General features: G+C 42.3%; 2 protein-coding genes across 3 annotated transcripts in view; one reads left to right on the plus strand and one right to left on the minus strand.

The window, feature by feature from the left end:
- The window catches only part of DMAP1 (DNA methyltransferase 1 associated protein 1), a 45,605-nt gene extending 38,324 nt beyond the window's left edge, over window positions 1–7,281 (plus strand). Inside the window, exon 12 of the mRNA XM_034414907.3 lies at window positions 6,173–7,281. Coding sequence (XP_034270798.1) covers window positions 6,173–6,232 — 60 coding nt within the window. The 3' untranslated portion in view covers window positions 6,233–7,281. The remainder of the gene's footprint in view (window positions 1–6,172) is intronic.
- Window positions 7,282–9,881: 2,600 nt separating this feature from the next.
- Window positions 9,882–19,966, minus strand: part of ERI3 (ERI1 exoribonuclease family member 3) — a 249,232-nt gene continuing 239,147 nt past the window's right edge. For both annotated transcript variants that reach the window (XM_034414908.3, XM_034414909.3), the window contains exon 8: window positions 9,882–11,403. In XM_034414908.3, the coding sequence (XP_034270799.1) occupies window positions 11,321–11,403 (83 nt within the window). In that variant the 3' untranslated portion in view covers window positions 9,882–11,320. The remainder of the gene's footprint in view (window positions 11,404–19,966) is intronic.

Genomic DNA, 19,966 nt, shown 5'->3' on the forward strand with positions numbered 1-19,966 from the left:
ATGAATTTGGGGAAAAGGATGCTCCATAGATGTGCAAACATACTTAGGTAGCATGTTGCAGAGAGTTACCATATTTTACTTTAGGTAAGCACCATGAGTCCAATTGTTTGGACTACTTATTTCTGTAAGATTGGCACCTAACCTGGATTGGCACAAAGTTGAAACCAGCTTGATTTTTTCTTATAGAAAGAATATGGATTGGTGTGGGAGAAAGTTACTACAGGTGATAGTTACAATCTCATATTACGGATGTTGTGATGTCCTGTGTCACATGATAGCAATTTATGACTTTCTTGTGGGCTTCCCAGAAGTAAAGTCAATGTGAAACTGGCAGGAAGTTGGAAATGGTGGTTACCCGAGATCCTCATTTAACGACCCATAAGGTCTTTGTTTAACAATGGCAGCTTGGACTGTTGGAACTCTAAGCAGTGAAGACACGTGGCTTTTTGAATTAACTGTCATATCACTTAATGACAGATTCCAGTCTCTGTTAGTGTTGCTAAACGAGGATTACCTGAATAATGACAGTATAATTTCATAAGATTTGAGTGAATAGACATTTGACTGAAATAGATCTCAATGAGCAAATAGAAACAAAGAAAACTGATGGTAGAAAAGGACCTAGTGAACCATTAAGTCTGCCCTTTGAGTTTTGTTTTTTGTTTTCTTTTTAATGTATTTCTTTAGTTACTATTTTTTTTTTTGGAAGATGGACATGTGTTTATCCCTTAACTCAGTTACTGATGATTGTCTCACTGCCCAAACCCCCAAATGTTTTGCCATGTTTAAACATGGGAGCTGCGTAGTTACGGTTAGAGTATGATGTTAGAGTTCTTATCCTGCTTGGCATTCCAGATGAGTCTCTGGAATGAATTTAAGTAGTAGAAGTAAAGTATAGTTCACATTGCTAAATGTTCAGTGACAGATGGTGGCTATGAACTATGAGTCTTTTACATCTACGTATAGCATGATTGGGATTCCAGATGTTTAGCTGTTTGTCTTCTGAGCAAAACATAGCAAAAACCCTTCTTTTATCAAAGATATTTATTGCTACATGTATCCATGGATTAGTCTGCTTCATCAGATGCATGGAGTGGAGACATCCTGGTGCAGACAATATCTGAAGTAGGCATTTGAATTTATCTGGATTATATTGTCTAAAAGTTCTGGTTTATATCTTTTCTTGTTCTCTTTACTTGACAAGACTTCCTTTCCAACCTAAAACTTTTAAAAGAAATTGTTCCTAACCAATTGATGATATGCATTCTCAAATTAAGCCCTACATAGTTGCTGTCAGTGATTTCAGTTGGCTGGAGGTCAACATTTTGAGGGTGACTTTTTCTTCCCCAGAACGATTCATATTTTAGTTGGGAGCAAGGTCCACTATTGGTGGTTCCCAATGAAGGTCTTTTTTCCCCTCATTCCGGCTGACCCAGAAAGGATGTTGCTCTGGGCCTTGAAGGGGCAAAAGGTGAGCTATAACTTGGAACAAATTAGTTCCAAGCACAAGTACAGCCAGTTACTCCAGATTAGGGCCTTTGATTTGCACAACTCAGACTCTACTTGCCCATCCATAATGAGTTGACTCTCCTCAGAATTCCTCACATCAGCACTCTTTGTTCCTAGGCTCACAAGTCAGCCTATTAATGGGGAAACGAAAAGACCTTGTCTGTAAGAAGTCTTGGGTTCAGAGTCGGAATCATTTGACTTTTAAGCTGCCTTTATCTGAACTCCTGCTGGCTCCTTGTTTTCTGAGCCTACTTGAAAGTGCAAAGTTACATTGTTAACATCAAAAATCTTTCTTTTAAGGATGGAGTTAGAAAAGCTCACTCGCGTGTCTCTATAAAATGTGTCTCTCTGTCATGGCGGGAGGGGGGAATGTATGTATTCTCATTTTAAAATAATTCCTTTCCATTAACAGTGAGGCAAGCTCCCAGATTCTTGTAAATTATAACGGAGAACATTTTTTTTCTAAGCACTTTTCGTTTTCGCCCATAGCGATAGGAAAAGCCAAGCTAGAGAAGGTGATTGATATGAATTTGTGACATATTTGAAAGATCGCTCTTTTGCCACATCAGGATTATCAAACACATGCACTCATTCCCATTAATTCAGCAGTCTCACTGAGTAGCTCTGAAGTTTCCATGCCTTTGTTTTCAGCTTGTGCTGGCTATTTAAAGCCTATCTTTTGACCTCGTTTCCTCAAATACTAGCAGGTACCACTTAACCAACAAAATCATGAAAGGCTGCTTTGTGAGTCCACCAGGAGCCTGCTGTTTCAGAGAATAGGCTTGTGCATTCCTAAGTAGGTGCTCTCATTCATAAGATAGACCTAGTTTGGTGTAGTGGTTAAGGAATCAGGGTGGAAACCAGGAGACCGTGAGTTCTAGTTTCACCTTAGGCATAAAGCCAGTTGTGTGACCTTGGGCTGGTCAGTTTCTCTCAGCCCTAGAAAGGAGGCAGAGGCCAACCACTTCAGAAAAACCATCAGAAAAACTGCAGGGACTTGTACAGGCAGTCTCCAAGAATCAGGCATGACTAAATGGAAGAAAAAATTGGGAGAGGATGGGATTTATTTACTGAAGTTCTTAATCATTTATATTGCACACATTTAAAACAAGCCTAGGTGGGAATGAATGAATAAATGATCCAAGGACCCAATTATAAATTCCTTCTCTTCTTGATTACAATCACTGATTTTCTTTAGAAAACGATTTTCATTCATTCATTAAGATGTTCTATAATCCTTGGTTGTATCAGTAAATTATTCGTAATTTCAAGCTATTGAGATATTGACATATTATTTTAGGCATTTGGTAGTCCAAATGAAATATCTACAAGCCCTTGCTAGGGCAGTGGAAGTAGAATTCCTGTATCCTTTGGAAATGCAGTTTGCTTAAGAGAGAGAACATCATCCCAGGAAATTATGTGCCTGCCAGATATAGTGTTCCGTCCTTAAGCAACCTGATGTCATATGTTCCTTCCATTGTCCCAATATGTACAAGCTACAAGTAAACATCTTTTTTGTGCTATGGTTTTGTCTATCAGAATTTTACTTGTCATTTTTTCGCATTCCATCAGCCAAGGCCACAGGGGAGGGGCGGGGGAGTAGCGGTTATTATTAGAGAAGGCCTTAGGCCGAGGGAGACCACTGTACCTCAGACAGCTGGTTGTGAGTCCCTCTTTGTGAAGTGGGGCCATGGGGTTCAGAGGGGTTTGCTGATCACGTACCTGGCTCCCTGCCACGTGGCGGCAGCCCTGCCCGAGCTACTCAACGTTATTGCCGCGGTGGCGGTTGATACCCCCAGACTTATGGTCATGGGGGATTTCAACCTGCCATCCGTGGGTGAGGCGTCTGAGGTGGCTCGAGAGTTCATGGCTTCCATGACGGCCATGGACCTGACCCAACTAATTCATGGCCCTACGCACATTGGGGGAAACACACTGGACTTGGTTTTTGTCTCTGGACAGTGGTTGAGTGATCTTGAGATAGGGGATATAGTCATCGAGCCCTTGTCATGGTCAGATCACTCGCTCCTTCGCCTTGACCTTCGAACCGCGGCACCCCGCTGCAGGGAGGCGGAACCGGTAAGATGGTACCGCCCCAGGCGCCTGATGGAACCTGATAGGTTCCAGAGGGAGCTTGGGCCAATCCCGGAGGTTCTGGCTCACGCCTCGTCTGGGGACCTAGTGGCCGCCTGGGATAGGGCGGCTGCTGGAGCCCTGGACCGAGTCGTGCCTTTGCGGCCTCTGACCCGGCGCCGATCTCGCCTGGCTCCTTGGTTCACCGAGGAGCTGAGGGAGATGAAGCGCCGGAAAAGACGCCTAGAGAGCTGTTGGAAGGCCAGTCTTTCTGAATCTGACAGAACACTGGTAAGATCCCATGTTAGGAATTACCTAGTGGCGATAAAAGCAGCAAAATGTACCCATTTTGCTGCTCTTATTGCGTCATCAGATAATCGCCCGGCCACCCTGTTTAGGGTGACCCGCTCCCTGCTCCATCAGGAAGCACGGGAGGACCCCTTGGAGGGAAGAGCCGAGGATTTTGTTCAGTATCTGTATGACAAAATCACTCAGATTCGGGCAAGTCTGGACTCTGACGGGATAGATCCAGCGAGGGTGACGGAGACAGGTCTTGAGACTGTTATCTGGGATGAGTTTGATCCTGTGACCCCAGATGACGTGGACAGGATTCTGGGTAGATTGAACGCGACCACATGTTTGTTGGACCCGTGTCCCTCCTGGTTAGTGCTGGCTTCCCGGGAGGTGACGCGAGGCTGGCTCCAGGGGATTATAAATGCTTCGTTGGGTGAGGGTGTCTTTCCCGCCGCCCTGAAAGTGGCGGTGGTAAGGCCTCTCCTCAAGAAGCCATCCCTGGACCCGGCAATATTGGCTAATTATCGTCCAGTCTCCAACCTTTGCTTTGTTGCGAAGGTTGTTGAGAGTGTGGTTGCGCGACAGCTACCCCAGTACCTGGATGAAGCGGCGTATCTAGATCCGTTCCAGTCGGGCTTCAGGCCTGGGTACAGCACGGAAACGGCATTGGTCGCGTTGGTTGATGATCTCTGGAGGGCTCGGGACAGGGGTTGTTCCTCTGTCCTGGTCCTGTTAGACCTCTCAGCGGCTTTTGATACCATCGACCATGGTATCATGCTGCACCGGTTGGAGGGGTTGGGGGTGGGAGGCACCGTTTTACGGTGGTTCTCCTCCTTTCTCTCTGACCGGTCGCAGTCTGTGTTGACAGGGGGGCAGAGATCGACCCCGAGGCCCCTTATATGCGGGGTGCCGCAGGGATCGGTTCTCTCGCCCCTTCTGTTCAACATTTATGTAAAGCCGCTGGGCGAGATCATCCGTGGTTTCGGGGTGAAGTACCATCTGTACGCTGACGACACCCAGCTGTACATCTCCACCCCGAACCACCCCAACGATGCCCTTGAAGTGATGTCCCAGTGCCTGGAGGCCGTACGGATCTGGATGGGGAGAAACGGGCTCAGACTCAACCCATCCAAGACCGAGTGGCTGTGGTTTCCGACGTCCCGATATAGTCAGCTGACGCCATCGCTGGCTATTGGGGGCGAATCACTGGCCCCCACGGAAAGGGCTCGCAACTTGGGCGTCCTCCTGGATTCACGGCTGTCTTTAGAAGAACACCTGACGGCCGTGACCGGGAGGATTTTTCATCAGGTTCGCCTGATTCGCCAGTTGCGTCCCTTTCTAGATCGGGACTCGTTACGCACAGTCACTCATGCCCTCGTCACCTCTCGTCTGGACTATTGTAACGCTCTCTACATGGGGCTCCCCTTGAGGTGCACCCGGAGGCTCCAACTGGCGCAGAGTGCGGCCGCGCGGGTGGTTATGGGAGCAACATGGAGCTCCCATGTAACACCTCTCCTGCGCGAGCTGCACTGGCTCCCGGTGGTCTTCCGGGTGCGCTTCAAGGTGTTGGTTACCACCTTTAAAGCGCTCCATGGCTTAGGACCTGGTTACTTACGGGACCGCCTACTACCATCAACAGCCTCCCACCGACCAGTACGCTCCCACAGAGAGGGGCTCCTCCAGGTGCCGTCGGCCAAACAATGTCGGCTGTCGGCCCCCAGGGGGAGAGCCTTCTCTGTGGGGGCCCCGACGATCTGGAATGAGCTCCCCCCAGAGATACGGAGGATTCCGGATCTGCGCACCTTCCGCCGCGAGTTGAAGACGCTTTTATTTCATCAAGCCGGCCTCGCCTAATTCTTCTCCCTTTAAACTGTAAATTTTAAATTTTTAAATGTATTTTAAAATTATGGGTTTTTAATCAGTATTAATTTCAGCCAAATTTATTTAATTCATTTTACTTGATCTTAAATTTTGTATATTTATGTGTTTTATCTCATGGCTGTGCACCGCCCTGAGTCCTTCGGGAGTAGGGCGGTATAGAAATTCAATAAAAAAAAAAAAAAAAAAAAAAAAAAAAAAAAAACTAATTCCCTGTTCTTGGGGTAGCCTCAAGTAAGTTTGTATTCCATCTGTTATGTTCTTTTAACTACTTAGGATCTACATGTAAGGTTTTCTCCTGCATTTTCTGCCTGAATATATGTCATTTTTTGCTTTGCAAGGTTTTTTATTGAATTGGGGATTTTTGCCTGAAAAATTGACTCCTCTTCTGCTTCTTATTTGTTTCTTGTTGGAACAGAGAAAGCGCAGGGAATCTGCTTCCAGTTCCTCATCTGTCAAGAAGGTGAAGAAGCCATGAGTAGCATGATGGTCCAAGTTCAGGATCTTGGAGGACCAAGTTACTGACTGCAGGTGCAAGGAGGATATGTCTCCCCATACTGTAGTAGGGACCATTATGTTGAAGGACTTTGTTTGCCTTTGCTTACATCAGGAAGAAAGGTGTTTACTGCCCTCATAAAGAAGAGGACGAGCTCAAAATCCTGAATTGATTGTTGCTGTGATTTTATTGTATATTTTGCCTATTCCTGAGTTTTGTAAATGATGTAAATATAGAATCCATAATCTCTTGTTCCAGAATCATAGTCATTGAGAGGGAAGGGCAGGAGATAGCCCCCTGTGTCAACAGGATTTGGGTTGCATTTTGTGCTGGAATGGCCATGGGCTGTGTGATTAAAGTTATGGTAGACATGCATCAGATTATCAATGGAGAAAATTGACCCCTGGTTGAGCAGTAATTCCAGCTGCCTCCTCCCATTCTCATAAAGTTGGCATATGTTTCTCTGTGGTTTAGCAGGCCAGTTTATGGGATACCAACAGCCTAAATCGTTCTCCCAAGGTTTCATCTTGTTAAAGAAATCTTATTAATTCAGAGCCACTGCATCTAAATTACATTTCAAAGCAAGGAATTTTTACCCCCTTGACAGTTAGGTGAGGCAATATACATTGCAATAACCATTATTTTTAAGGTCATTATCTGCTGGACTGAAAGTGACTCCTTTTGCTATTATAGCACCTACTATCTGTCAGATTAGTGTGTGAGTACCTTTAGTAAAACACTGGCTCAATCACTTCTAACTTCATGTCCTCCAAGGGGGTTGGGATTTCCAGTCAGTATGAAATAATTGTTCTTAAGGATCCTCATAGCACAATCCTTCCTATTTACTTAGAAGCAGATCCCTCTGTTTTGCATAGATATTGAGAAATGTGAAGATCTCATTTTTATTGTAATGCTGTTGATGGCCCAGTTTTTCTTTGTACCATCTAGAAGTGCTGTCTGGTATGACAGTTGTGTCAGTTCTGTTGAACATTTGAAGCAGCGAGCTAAATAAATGCTGGTTATTAAAAAAACATTATTATCCCATATAACAGGGACCTTGGAGGTCTTCTAATCCAACCCCCTGCTTAGGCAGGAAACCCTATACCACTTCAGACAAATAGTTATCCAACCTCTTCTTAAAAACTTCCAGTGTTGGAGCATTCACAACTTCTGGAGGCAAGTTATTCCACTGATTAATTGTTCTAACTCTCAGAAAATTTCTCCTTAGTTCTAAGTTGCTTCTTTCCACCCATTGCTTCTTATCCTACTCTCAGGTGCTTTGGAGAATAGCTTGACTGCCTCTTTTTTGTGGCAACCCCTGAGATATTGCAACACTGCTGTCATATCTCCCCTAGTCCTTCTTTTCACTAAACTAGACATACCCAGTTCTTGCAACTGTTCTTCATATGTTTTAGTTGGGAGTAGATTTGGTTGGGAGAATTAACTTAGGTGAGACCTCCAAGCCAGAAATATATATAGAATAAGAGGTCGAGTTATAAGAGAGGTTCTTTGAAAAACTACTAATGGTATTTTCTTAGTAGAATAAATTATGCAAAATAGAAAATACCTGTATTTATGCATAATATATATAGATCAAAGAATTCCAGCTTTGTTACCAACACAGAATATACTCAGGATATTCTTTGGAAATGGAGGAACTCATGATTGTGTTATTTAGCCCCACCTTGGCAATACGGAACTCAAATATTTAGTAATAAAACAGACTATAGATTATTTTGTAATAAATCAACACTATAGACTATGCCCAAAAAGTTTGCTATGTCCGAAAAGCTAGCTTCAGCTTGCTGACTCTTTAATGGCTAGATGTCCCTTTGCTACATAGAAAGCTGCTTCCTCCCCTCCCCTTTTGAATATTCATCTTCTTTCAGATACATGTCAAAGGAGGACTATGACATCCCTGGCCTGCAGCTGTCAGGCCTAACTCATGTGCTTGCCTTCTTTTCCCCTCAAGTGCAACTGGGAATCAATAGTGCATGACAACGCCCTTTGATTTACATTCTTGCTGGCAGAAAGAAAGGTCAAAGGCCAAGTTCTTCGTTTTCATAGAAAACTAATTAGACGACTCCATCGACACTGAATCAATAAAACTGATCAGGTGATTACACAGAGGGAGCCATTAAAATCCCTGTGACCTTTGATCCTGAGTCCCTAACCTGAGAAGGAAGAGGCTTGGTTACATTCCCTAGTGCCTTGGAGGGCAGAACCTGCAAAGTAAAGATGGACTGGTCAGAATGGGGAGGAAACACGAATTCTGCCTGTCATGGGCTCATAGACTACTGCTCCCTTGTATCTCTATTGGCCGAACCATCTACAGGAATGCTGCCATAGGTGTACTGAAAAACACTCGATCATGGAGGGAAAGAAGAACACTGTCTAAGCAATCATTTGATTCTAAGAACACTGATCCTAAACATATATGAAGAACACTGGTTCAGTATGTTCTTCATACACTTGGTAAAGTTTCCAGGCATCCATTTATCATTGTTCTCCAAATCAGATCTCACATAGCAATCAACAAAAGTTTGGCAATTATTCATTGGCCTTCAGTGTTTGAGTACTTTAAAACTGAATTATTGCTTTTAAAAACCCTATAGTTCTTGCCATGGCTGTACTACATATCGTATATTTCTAAAACTAATTCAAAAAAATGTGTACAGGTATGTGGATGTACAACTTCAGTGACCATTTGAAGTTACAATGGCACTGAAAAAAGTGACAGGACCATTTTTTTTCACACAACCATTATAGTATGGTCACATGTTCAAAATTCAGACACTTGGAAAGTGGCATGTATTTATGAATCTTTGGGGTCATGTGATGACCTTTTGCAACCCTCTGACAAGTTAAGTCACTGGGGAAACAAGATTCACTTAACAACTGTGTTACTAACTTAACAACTGCAGTGAGTCAATAATGGTAGCAAGACAGGTTGTGAAATGGTACAAAACTCACTTAAGGACAGACATTTTGGCCTCAATTGTGTTTGTAAGTCAAGGACTACCTGTACTGTGTATAAACAGTATCAATGACCAGTTATTAGCAGTATATATAATATTATGCTATTTTTCTAGTATACTTAAGATAGGGAATTTGCTCTCCCATTTCCTGTGGTCCCAGAACCAATATATATCCCATGTACAAATTATCTGAGATTGTGCAATGATGAGGTGTAAATATTTGCCAGCTCAAGATTCTCACACAAAAGCCCTTTCATAATTTCATGTTTTTTAAACTTTTGCCTGATAGCTAGGCTTCATACTAGTCTCTGGTCTCTTCTCACTACCTATCGCTATTCCTCTTCTTCAAGAACACAAGTTGGGAGCTGAACGAAGAAGTCTGCTTACAGGAACCTGAATACTAAAAGAGGAGTAGTCCCTTTTCTCATAGTCTTTCCTAGTGAAGAACTAAGGAAATAGATACTAATCCCTGAACACTAAGTATTTGTAAATAATACTGTGAGCGCAAATATATTTGAGAATGAAGCAAATATCTCTGCAGAAATTGCCAGCCGTGTTTAAAGAGGCTTTAGAAGGAGGCGGCAATACACTCAATAGGAGATACTGTAGCTGGCAAGGTCACGCCCACACCCTTGCAGCACATAAGAGCCAAGTTCCTTTCCCCCAAACTTTATTCATGTGGCACATTTACAGCAAGGATGGGAGTAACGAGCCAATGAAGAGGTCAGGATGGGTTCAGCTGGAACATCCACACACCATGCATTATTATTGGGAAGGCCCAGTGCCTGTATCGGCTCACACAGCCCGATTGCTGCATGAGCAGAGCCCTCTTGGTGTGGCTCCCAAGTTGATGGCAGCTGGAGCCTATGCCCCTGGGGGTCCATTCAGCAAGGGCCAGGGAAGGATATTCTGTCAGGAAAACACTGAGCTAGGAGAAGAAGAAAATAGGTTGATCTTCCTCCCTTTATACTGACACAGGGCATTGGGAACTGGAGTAGGCCATATCTCTCAGGCAACACATTGGTTTCAGCCACTGTGAAAAGGGAAATTAGTCAGATTGTAAAGGGAAAAGAACAGATTTCAATCGGTGCGCAGATTGCTACAGTGTACTGAGGCTGGGAATACAACTCCTTGGCTGGACAAGCAGTATATTGGGCATGTCCACTGCCTGCAATGGACTGCATACTACATGATGGTCATGTGCAAGCACAAAAAAAACACACTTAAATAGGGTCCCTGACATTCTGAGGATGCACCAATAAGAGACCTGGGTGCCAGAAGTGCTGCACGTCAGATGAGCATCAACCAGGATGCTCTAGCATGTAATATAGCCCCTGCTGAATGAAATCCCAGGGATATAGGTGGCTTTTGGTGGGCATGGAATACAGGCACTTCACCTTGAACAGAAAGAGCCGAGCTTCCTTAATCACATACAGGAGGAACCAGGGATGGGGCTTAGTGTTTATTGAAATCAGAAAGGGAACGAGCAGAAGGCTGCTGCAGAAAGGGGACTGTCTGGATGCTGCTCAGTCAATATTTAGCTGACACGCAGGAGACACAGTAACAGATTCACACAGGAGAAGAGGGGCTTGACCGCAGCTCTTGAGATAACGTACTCAAAATAAAGAGGGCAAGTGCCCAGAACATAGCACCACGGTCTTGCTACAGGCGCAATTGTGAGCACAGAGAAAGAGAAAGAGAGAGAGAGAGAGAGAGAGAGAGAGAGAGAGAGAGAGAGAGAGAGAGAGAGAGAGAGAGAGAGAGAGAGAGAGAGAGAGAGAGAGGCCAATGGGAATCAGAAGCCAACAAAAGGGAAAACAATCTACGTCTCTAACCATGTGGAGCAAGCGCCCTAGGGGGCTGCAGCTGGACCAGGCCGGGCAGGCAGCTGGCCCTAGAGAGGGAGTCACTTCAGGCCTACACAGAGAATCCAGTTCCATATATACAGCCTCTACTGGCAGAACAGCAAAACTGACGGAGTCGTGGGGTTGCTCGTTCCTCTGTCCTCTTTCTGTCATTCGAATGCTCCAGCCCATCGCACCCATGTAGCAGGAGCCGGCCGCATGCAGCCCTGTCCGGCCGGCCCCAGAGATCAAAAGGGCTTGGAGGTCTGCTTGAAGATGAACCCTCTGTGGGCCAGCGTCTTCATGATGTTGGCAATGTTCTTGCAATCATCTAATATCCAGAGAAGAAAACAAAAGAACAAATTTCAATTGTGGGTAAAAAAAGAAACGTGTGTCTACACAAATCTAAGCGTAGTGGCAGAGGCGTGTGTAAGCTATGCATGCAGAATGCTGCACTGAGAAAAATACGTTCCTAACATGTCACAACCCATGACCTTACCTATAAAATTACTCTCTTATTTGAGCATCTTGCCATTTAGAAACATGAGTATTATTTGCCCAGACATCACAATAGAAAGCAATAATTGAAACACAACTGAAAATAATAAAACTGGCAATTACTATGATTCAACATTTATACAAAGTATGCAATGGAGCAGGGTAAATGCTAATCAAATTGTACGGAGCACATTTTGTCTTAACAAGGGAAAATCAAGGAAGTATGCAAACTACTGAAAATGGCAGCTCTAAAATCTTCACCTCTACAATGTACAGTATATGGACAATCTTGGCCTCTCATTTCCTTGCTCTTTCCATCCAATCAATATTTTATTTTAGTACAGGGGAGGGGATTTTGAGCACATGAGAGGAAGACGGTTGGCAGTTTAAAAATAGTGAGAGGAAATGAACATTGGCAAAGGTATCCTTGATTTTTGCTTAATTATGCTACTAATATTGGGGGCAGGTATCTGACATTTTAAAAACATTTTAGTCTATCTTTCTTTCAGAAACCCTGAATTCAGCTACAGTATAACATTTTGGGACAATACATTTTAAAATCTATATACTACTAAAACTAATTTCAATTGGGTGAAAGAAGACAACAAAGGGCAACAATTTGGAATCAGCATATTTCTAATAAGGTAAAGGTTTCCCCGCACATGCGTGCTAGCCATTTTCTGGCTCTAGGGATGATGCTCATCTCCATTTCCAGAGCCAGCGCTGTCCGAAGACGTCTCCGTGGTCATATGGCCGGCATGACTTAACACTGAAGGCGCACGGAGTGCTGTTACCTTCCCACATACTTCTAATAGTCTAGCCTAAAAAGAATGCATCTAAAATCTGGGAAGCATTACTCCCATGGAATTCAAATTTGTCGAAGTTGTGATCACTTCAGCACTGCTCTGTCACTGTGCCCAGCCACAAGTCACATGATCATCACTGCCACAGCTTCCCACAAGGAAAGTCAATGGGGAAGCTGGCAGGAAGTCAGAAATTGCTCCTACTCCCACTACTTTTTTGCCCATCCACGGTCATTCTGTTTCTCTGTTTATATAAGGAAATATTTCTGAAACGATGGCTCAGCGGCTCACAGGTTGTCTAATGAGTATGTAAAACTACATCAGTGAAATTATACAGGATCTTCACAAATTTGTTATTTTGTCAAACTTTGAAATAAGCAGGGGGAAAAAAAAACATCCATAAAATTTTGACTCGGAACATTTAGGCCAGAGATGGAGAACTGATTTTGCATCAAGTGCCAGTCTCGTGGCAATAACAAACATGACCTGTTTAATGAAGTCCAACAAAAACAGTATTGTCTTTGCTGACCTACAATCTTTTCAATGTCAAAATTCTCTTTCACTCTGAAAAGAGCAGCTGAGACTATTGGATGAATTTGGCAAGTTGGTAATTTTGCAGTTTCATTCATAAATACAAAATAACCTTATAGAAACCCTTTTGTGGCAGGGAATTGTTCATCCATCTGACTATTGGCTGTGACTGAAAACTTCAGATTCCATGCTCAGTAAAATTCATGGTAACTTCTACGGTAAGTATTTTTTTTTTCTTTTAAAAATGTTCAGGTTATATAATGATATGATTATCTAATTCATATAAATTAGAAAAAGTACAAACTGGTGACAGTGAAAAAACTATCAAGGACAAAGATGTCCTTTTCAACTCAAAAATGCTACAAAAACATAAAATGCCTGGCTTATCTGCCTTAGAGATCCCTTTCCTTATAAAAGCCAACAACTAGACCTAGAAACGTGACTCAGACTTAAGATTTTATAGATCTTAAATTATGAATTCTGTCACAAACAAAGAGCTAAACCAGTTTGAGATAATAACCACAAGTATTTGTGTTAAGCATACACAAGTTCAGAACTTTATTGCAGACCCTGCTAACTGCTTTCCTCACTCTTAACAGCGGAAGAATCGTAGCGGTTACAGCAAAAAAATTAGGGCAGAAATATGGACAGATACAGCAAACCATTCCCTTCTGAACTAACAGGGAAACAAGACTTGAGCTGATTTGTGTTACCTGGACTAAACGCAAGCAGAGTTTGCTAAAATAGAAGCAAGGCTTAAATTGATTCTTGGTGTCTATATTTCATGTTGAAAATTGGCTTGTAAATCCATGTTTTGATCTATGGTGGCCGTCTCCTTAAGAAAAAGCAAGAGTAAATGTGTAATTTCTCCCTTGACAGCACACAGTGGCGAGGCGATCCTTCTTCCCGCTCCCCTCCGACTTGGGACAGCTCCGCTGCCTCCCATCAGCACTCTTTCTTTCTCGCCCCACGCCTTGATGTCTCCATTTCATTAGTGTGTGCCCATTCATCACGCTGTTACCGTAAGGGTGACTTTGCCCACTTGCATGTGGCAGGCAGGGCCTGGATGACATGGGGTGGCGCTGCCACTCTAAAGGGGGAACGAAGTAGAACACACACACACACACATACACACACACACCTGCTAGTAAATGGATGTTGTGGCAGAGGGACAGCTGCATCATTACTGATGTGTAAATGATAAAGCAGTGCCTCTACATCCATCTCTTAACTGTAAATCCAGGGAGTGCTTTATAATCAAGCGGCAGCGATAATAATGTGAAATTAGGTCTCTCTATCAAAGGGGGGAGGCCTTTTAATCACGGCTTAAAGGGTGCAAGCGCTGTTTATCATAATTGAACTGTATCCAGGCTAATTGTGGCCATATTTCACTGTCTAGGAGACAGGCACACTGTCTGAAGAATGAACACCAGGGGCCGAATGGAGCAGGAAACTGCTGTCCAACCAATCTTGGCCCCAAAGTGATGGCACTTCCCTATTCAGGAAGGATATCAATAGATATTCAGAACATCTCCATCACTTCCCTTCTGATTAACCTACAGAGTGCTGGTAACACAGCAGAGAAGCAGCAGAAAAGGAAACTGCAATCTTGACCTACAGAATTTTGCAATTGCATACAATTAAACAGTTCTGGGTGAGTACTGCCACCATCATTTTGTACCAAAAAAATAGGAAGCAAAAAAATAGATGGTACAATTATGCAAAATCTACATTTATGTCACATGCTGTGCTTAATCTGAGAACAAGTGCAAAACAGAATTATTATAACAATTATAGGAATAGAGATATTCTTATAATTAGTACATCTTGACCAATTTAATACATCTTGGCCCATTTAGCCCAGAATAGTATGTAGAAGACCCAAGCATTAAAACAATGGTAGTAAGGCAAAGTGATCTTAGGGAGTGAGCTGTTGGAAAGGTTAATATTAGAACAAGCATGTATTCTTTTTGTCACAAATATTGTATCTGCCTTAGCCAGAGATTTGGGCGTAGCTAAAATGATTATATCCACAAACTTCAATCAAACTAGATATTGCCCAAAAAAGTGAAAATAGAAGGGATTCCTCTTCTCTAAGGCGAATCTCATTTGTTTGGGAAGACTGACTGGTCTTGTATCTCAGCTGTACTTCTGCACAACAGGCTTAAATAGTCTCCAAGCAGAACACAATCATTTAGCAAATATGTTAAATGATTGTTTCTCAATCAGAGACTCATAAGCAAATGTAATACATTTTAAGTGCCACTTAGGTAACATGGGTCTAGTGGCCTCATTTTGAGAGCAACTTTGAGAACAGTCCATAAATGGAATGGTTGATTTGTGAAGATTATAAAGCAGGGGTGTCAAACTCGCGGCATCACATTGTCGTCATGTGATGTGATGACACATCACATGTGTTTTCACATCCGCTAAACCGGGAGTGGGCGTGGCCAGTGTGTGATGCATCCAGCCCGTGGGCAGCGATTTTGACACCCCGTTACACAGATAAAGCAACTTTCTGCCTCCTATCACCTCACCTCCCCCCCCTTGGTTGAGAATTGGGGCTAGGAATCCTGGTAGTTGCAGCCTCAACACCTCTGGATGGCTGTAAGTGAAGGAAGACTATACAATAACATAATCGCATTATGTAGCTTTTAATTATTCTAAGTGTCAAACCCTGGTAGCAGTGAGTATATATGTGAATCAACTGAGGTAATCAATAAATAGATCATATATAAAGCACTAATTTTTCAGAGTCAAAAGTTATCAACCGAAAGTATACCATTATACATCTCACCCTATTGCGTATTTCCATTAAATATCCAATCTAAGCACATTAATTCATCACATTTGTCGGTGTTTGTGATATTAAATGATTACTTATATGTGTGAATCAGTCATCGTATATATGATACTACGATGATAATTTTTAATTTAATCCCCCATCTCTTCCAGACATAAATATATCAAGAAAGGCAATTCTCACATTAACTGAGCTTGAGAGGGCACAAATTAACAAGCAGTAGCATAATCTACATGGATTCATGAAACTACTCTGGGTCAGTCAAGATAACGGATTGCATAAGGCAGTTTTTCTCATGGTCTGTACAGTACAGTAATACCCAGTCTAAGACAGTTCCCTCAGCCCATTCCTTGAGAGATCAAGGAGCTGGGGCCAGAAATATCACCTTCTCAGTGCAGCAACCTCCCTCTGAAACCATTTCCCCCCACAGTCAGATTAATTCCCACTGCCTATCCTTTCCAAAATGGTTTTAAAAACCAAAACATTTCTCCCTTGCAGAGATTTTGGAGAGAAAGAAGTTTAATTGAGGAACAGCAATTGAAATAATTTAGGTTTGTCACATATCATTTTAATTCTTTCTCATTGTAAGCTATCAGGACTCTGACAGGTAGGCACATAACGTATTTCTGTAATAAATAATCAATTATTCAATCAATCTAATGTGGGAAGATGAAAACAGTAGATGGGACAAAACATCTCCAAATAGTAGACGTGCTGCATCCATTCCATTGTCCCACGTTTTTTTTTCTTTCTCCTTTTTAACAGTTCATCCACTGAAATGAATAAACATTTTCTTTAAAATCTTTGATTTTCCCATGAGATGGAGCAATTTTCAGGAAAGCTAAATGTTGAAAGTATGAAAGGCATTCATATAGATGTTTACTGCCTCCCACCTACCCCGAATATCCTAGTGCAAAGAAAGCAAAACTGAAACAACAAGAACAACCGAACCCAAACAGCTACCCCCCCCATATTTTATGATCCTCCATTTTAAACTCTGGCTGTATCAAGTTGTCTGAAAGCACCTGGTCAGATGGCTCTGGAAACATGCCATTACAAAGCTTGCTTGCCACAAGTCATTTAGCAAGACTGATTTCAAATCAGCATGAAGGTAAACACGCTTATTACAATTATCCGTGTACAAAAAAATCAACAACAGCCGAACAACTTTCTAATATGCAATTACAGCCGCTTATTGATTTTACAATGTAATCCGCTCCGATTGATTTAATAACACAATTATAGGCTGGCTCTCGGGATATTAGTGCAGGAGATTTTCATAAACTCCAAAGCAAAAAACTAAGCGGCTTTTAAAACAACACCGTCAGATAGCTGTTTGGGGAATTATTAGCCATATGAAATCTCCTAAATCTCCTCGTTGTTACCTTGAAAAAGGATTTTCTGTTACAAAAATGGCAATTGAGAATAAGAAACGTCTGATGATAGGCCGTTGGAGGCTTTACCCGACCCTGATAAGCTTCAACAATGGGCCCAGATGGCCACACGGAGATCTGCTTTTCACACACTAGGAAGGGAACTGAGTCAGGTTCACATATGTGCATATGCATATACAGAATGGGCATACTACATTTGGACATATTGGTATGAGAGCAAGACAGAGGAACACAAACTTCCTAGCCAAAACCTTTTAACTGTTAAGAAGCCATGAAATTTATGTTCATTTCTGCAATTGCCAGATTACACATTTGTTTCCAATTTGCTCTTCAGGTGTAATGTTCAACCCAATTTGAATGACGTCACATTCTATTGTTCATGCTCAACTTCTACACAGGGGGTTCCTGACCTTCCCTTATTTTTTCCTCTTGAATTATTCTGGTTGTTCCTAAAATTCATCCCTTGATTACTGCACTGCAACATTTTGAAATGGATAGAATTAGTTCTCTAAAAGTCGACCAATCTCTTTGTCCATGAGAGAGTGGAACAGGAATGTACTGCTGCTTCCTTCTTGATGTCAATGTTCTCAAAGATTCACAGATTACCAAACAATGAGTGTAGTATCTATGGCATATAGTCCAGGGGTGAAATGCTCCCGGTTCGGACCAGATCGCCCGATCTGGTAGCGATGGTGTCGGGTGGTTCGGAGAACCTGTAGCAAAAATCCCTACACCGCCCCCATGCCCAGCTAAGCCGCGCGATCATCAGAGGCTTTTTTTTTTTTTTACTTTTAAAAGCATTTTTTCCACAATCTCTTCGGCCGAAAAAATGCTTTTAAAAGGGGGAAAAAAAAAAAAGCCTCTGACGATCCCAGCTGAGTTGCCTGATCGTCAGAGGCTTTTAAAAGCATTTTTTACAACCTCTTCAGCTGAAAAAATGCTTTTAAAAGTTTTTTAAAAAAAGTTGGCCATGCCCACCCAGTCATATTACCCCCCCACCAAGTCACACCCACAGAACTGATAGTACCAAATTTTACATTTCACCACTGATATAGTCTCTCTCAAAAGAAAGAAAGCATGCCTAGAATTGCTACTGTTTAGGAACTTACAAAAACATTATGCATCCTGGTTCTTAAGTACCCCTGGTGATGGTGTCAAACTAATTACAGACACTTTGTTATGCCTTTTTTTGTATGTGGTAAGAGACAAATTTAATTCTGTATGAAGGCTGGAAATGCAGCATATCAATACAGGTAGTCCTCACTTTCTGACCTTGGCTGGGACTGGCAACTCCGTTGCTAAATGAAATGTCACATGACCATACCCAACATCATCATCAGTTCATCAGTTCCAGCTGTGGTCGCTACAGGTCATAAAGCATGACATCACATGACAGCAAGTTGTTACTTCCTGTCAGCCACCCTATTGACCTTGCTTGCTGGAAGCCAGCTGTGAAAATTGCAAATGACAATCGCATAAGTGTGGGCTGCTGTGGCCAATGAAAATGCACATCTGTTGCCAAGCACCCAAATTGAAATAATGTAACTGTGGCGATTCTGCATCAGTTGCAACTTCAAGGAATGGTCATAAATATTTTTTTTCAGCACCATTGTAACTTCAGTTGCTGAATGAATAGCAATAGCAATGGCACTTAGACTTTCCAGCTCTCTAAGAATGAATGCTTGATCAGCAAAGATTATAGTGGTATCTTGGTGCTCAACTGCTTTGAAACTCATCGAATTTGGTCTCGATGCGTTTTTATGTTTGTCCCAGCATTCATTGTTTGATTGGTACCCAATACACCAGGGGTGGGTTCTAAATTTTTTTACTACCAGTTTTGTAGGCGTGGCTTATTTTGTGGGTGTGGCTTGATGGTCATGTGACAATTCTTTAGGATTTAGCAGAGGTAGTGGTCTACGAGACTTTTATTTATTATTAATTTTAACTACTTGCAGAGCTGTACCGGTCTACTAATTTGTTTTTGGAGGCACTGGTCTACCCATTTATTTTTGCAGGCACCGGTCTACTAATTTGGTTTTGGAGGCACTGGTCTACCCATTTATTTTTGCAGGCACCGGTCTACTCACCACTGCAATACACAAGCTAGAATTTATAAGTATTGGCTGTCTTGTGACTCACTGCATTATTCTTTATGGGGAAAAAATATTTGGTATTCATCATTTTGTTACTCATTGCGCCTCTCAGAACCGATTAAGGATGAGTACCAAGGTACCACTGTATTGTATTTGAAATAAAATAAAAACATGAGGAAATATACTAAATAGAATGAAACTAAAACTAATTCAACCCAGGCTACTTCTCTCAAGGAATATTCTGAGGCAGCCAATTGTGGAATTGCCAGCATCTACTCACAACAGCTTTCTCCACTGCAATGAGTTAGTTCCACTGACCAGAGACGGTTGGTGAACTTGATTGCTGTTGTACATGGCAACAGGGGGTTGGCCTGGATTTATTTATGGAATTTGTAGGCCATCCCTACAAATTCCATAGATAAATTTATTTGGTGGGGGGGGAAGGCTCACAAGGTATAATATAAAAAGATTAAACACAAGGAAATTTTGTTTTCCAAAATGTAAAGTCTAGGAAAAAAAAAAAATCCAAAATGCCACATGGAGTGTCCCGCACTCTATTGTGGTCAATTCAGCTGGATCTGTGGAAGCACTTACCGACATAATGAAATCTCCTGAGATCTGTTCAGTCCATAAAGATGCAGGCTGGTACGTCTCCCTCCTTCCTCCCCCTTCTACCAACTCAAACATGTACCACATGTTCAGATGAACCGATAAACCTACCTTTCTTAGTCTTGCCCATGGGCAAAGAATAGTTCCTAAACACACAATATGC

The sequence above is a fragment of the Pantherophis guttatus genome, chromosome 3 (assembly GCF_059756535.1).
Source record: "Pantherophis guttatus breed Tessera chromosome 3, ASM5975653v1, whole genome shotgun sequence".
NCBI classification, from domain to species: Eukaryota; Metazoa; Chordata; class Lepidosauria; order Squamata; family Colubridae; genus Pantherophis; species Pantherophis guttatus.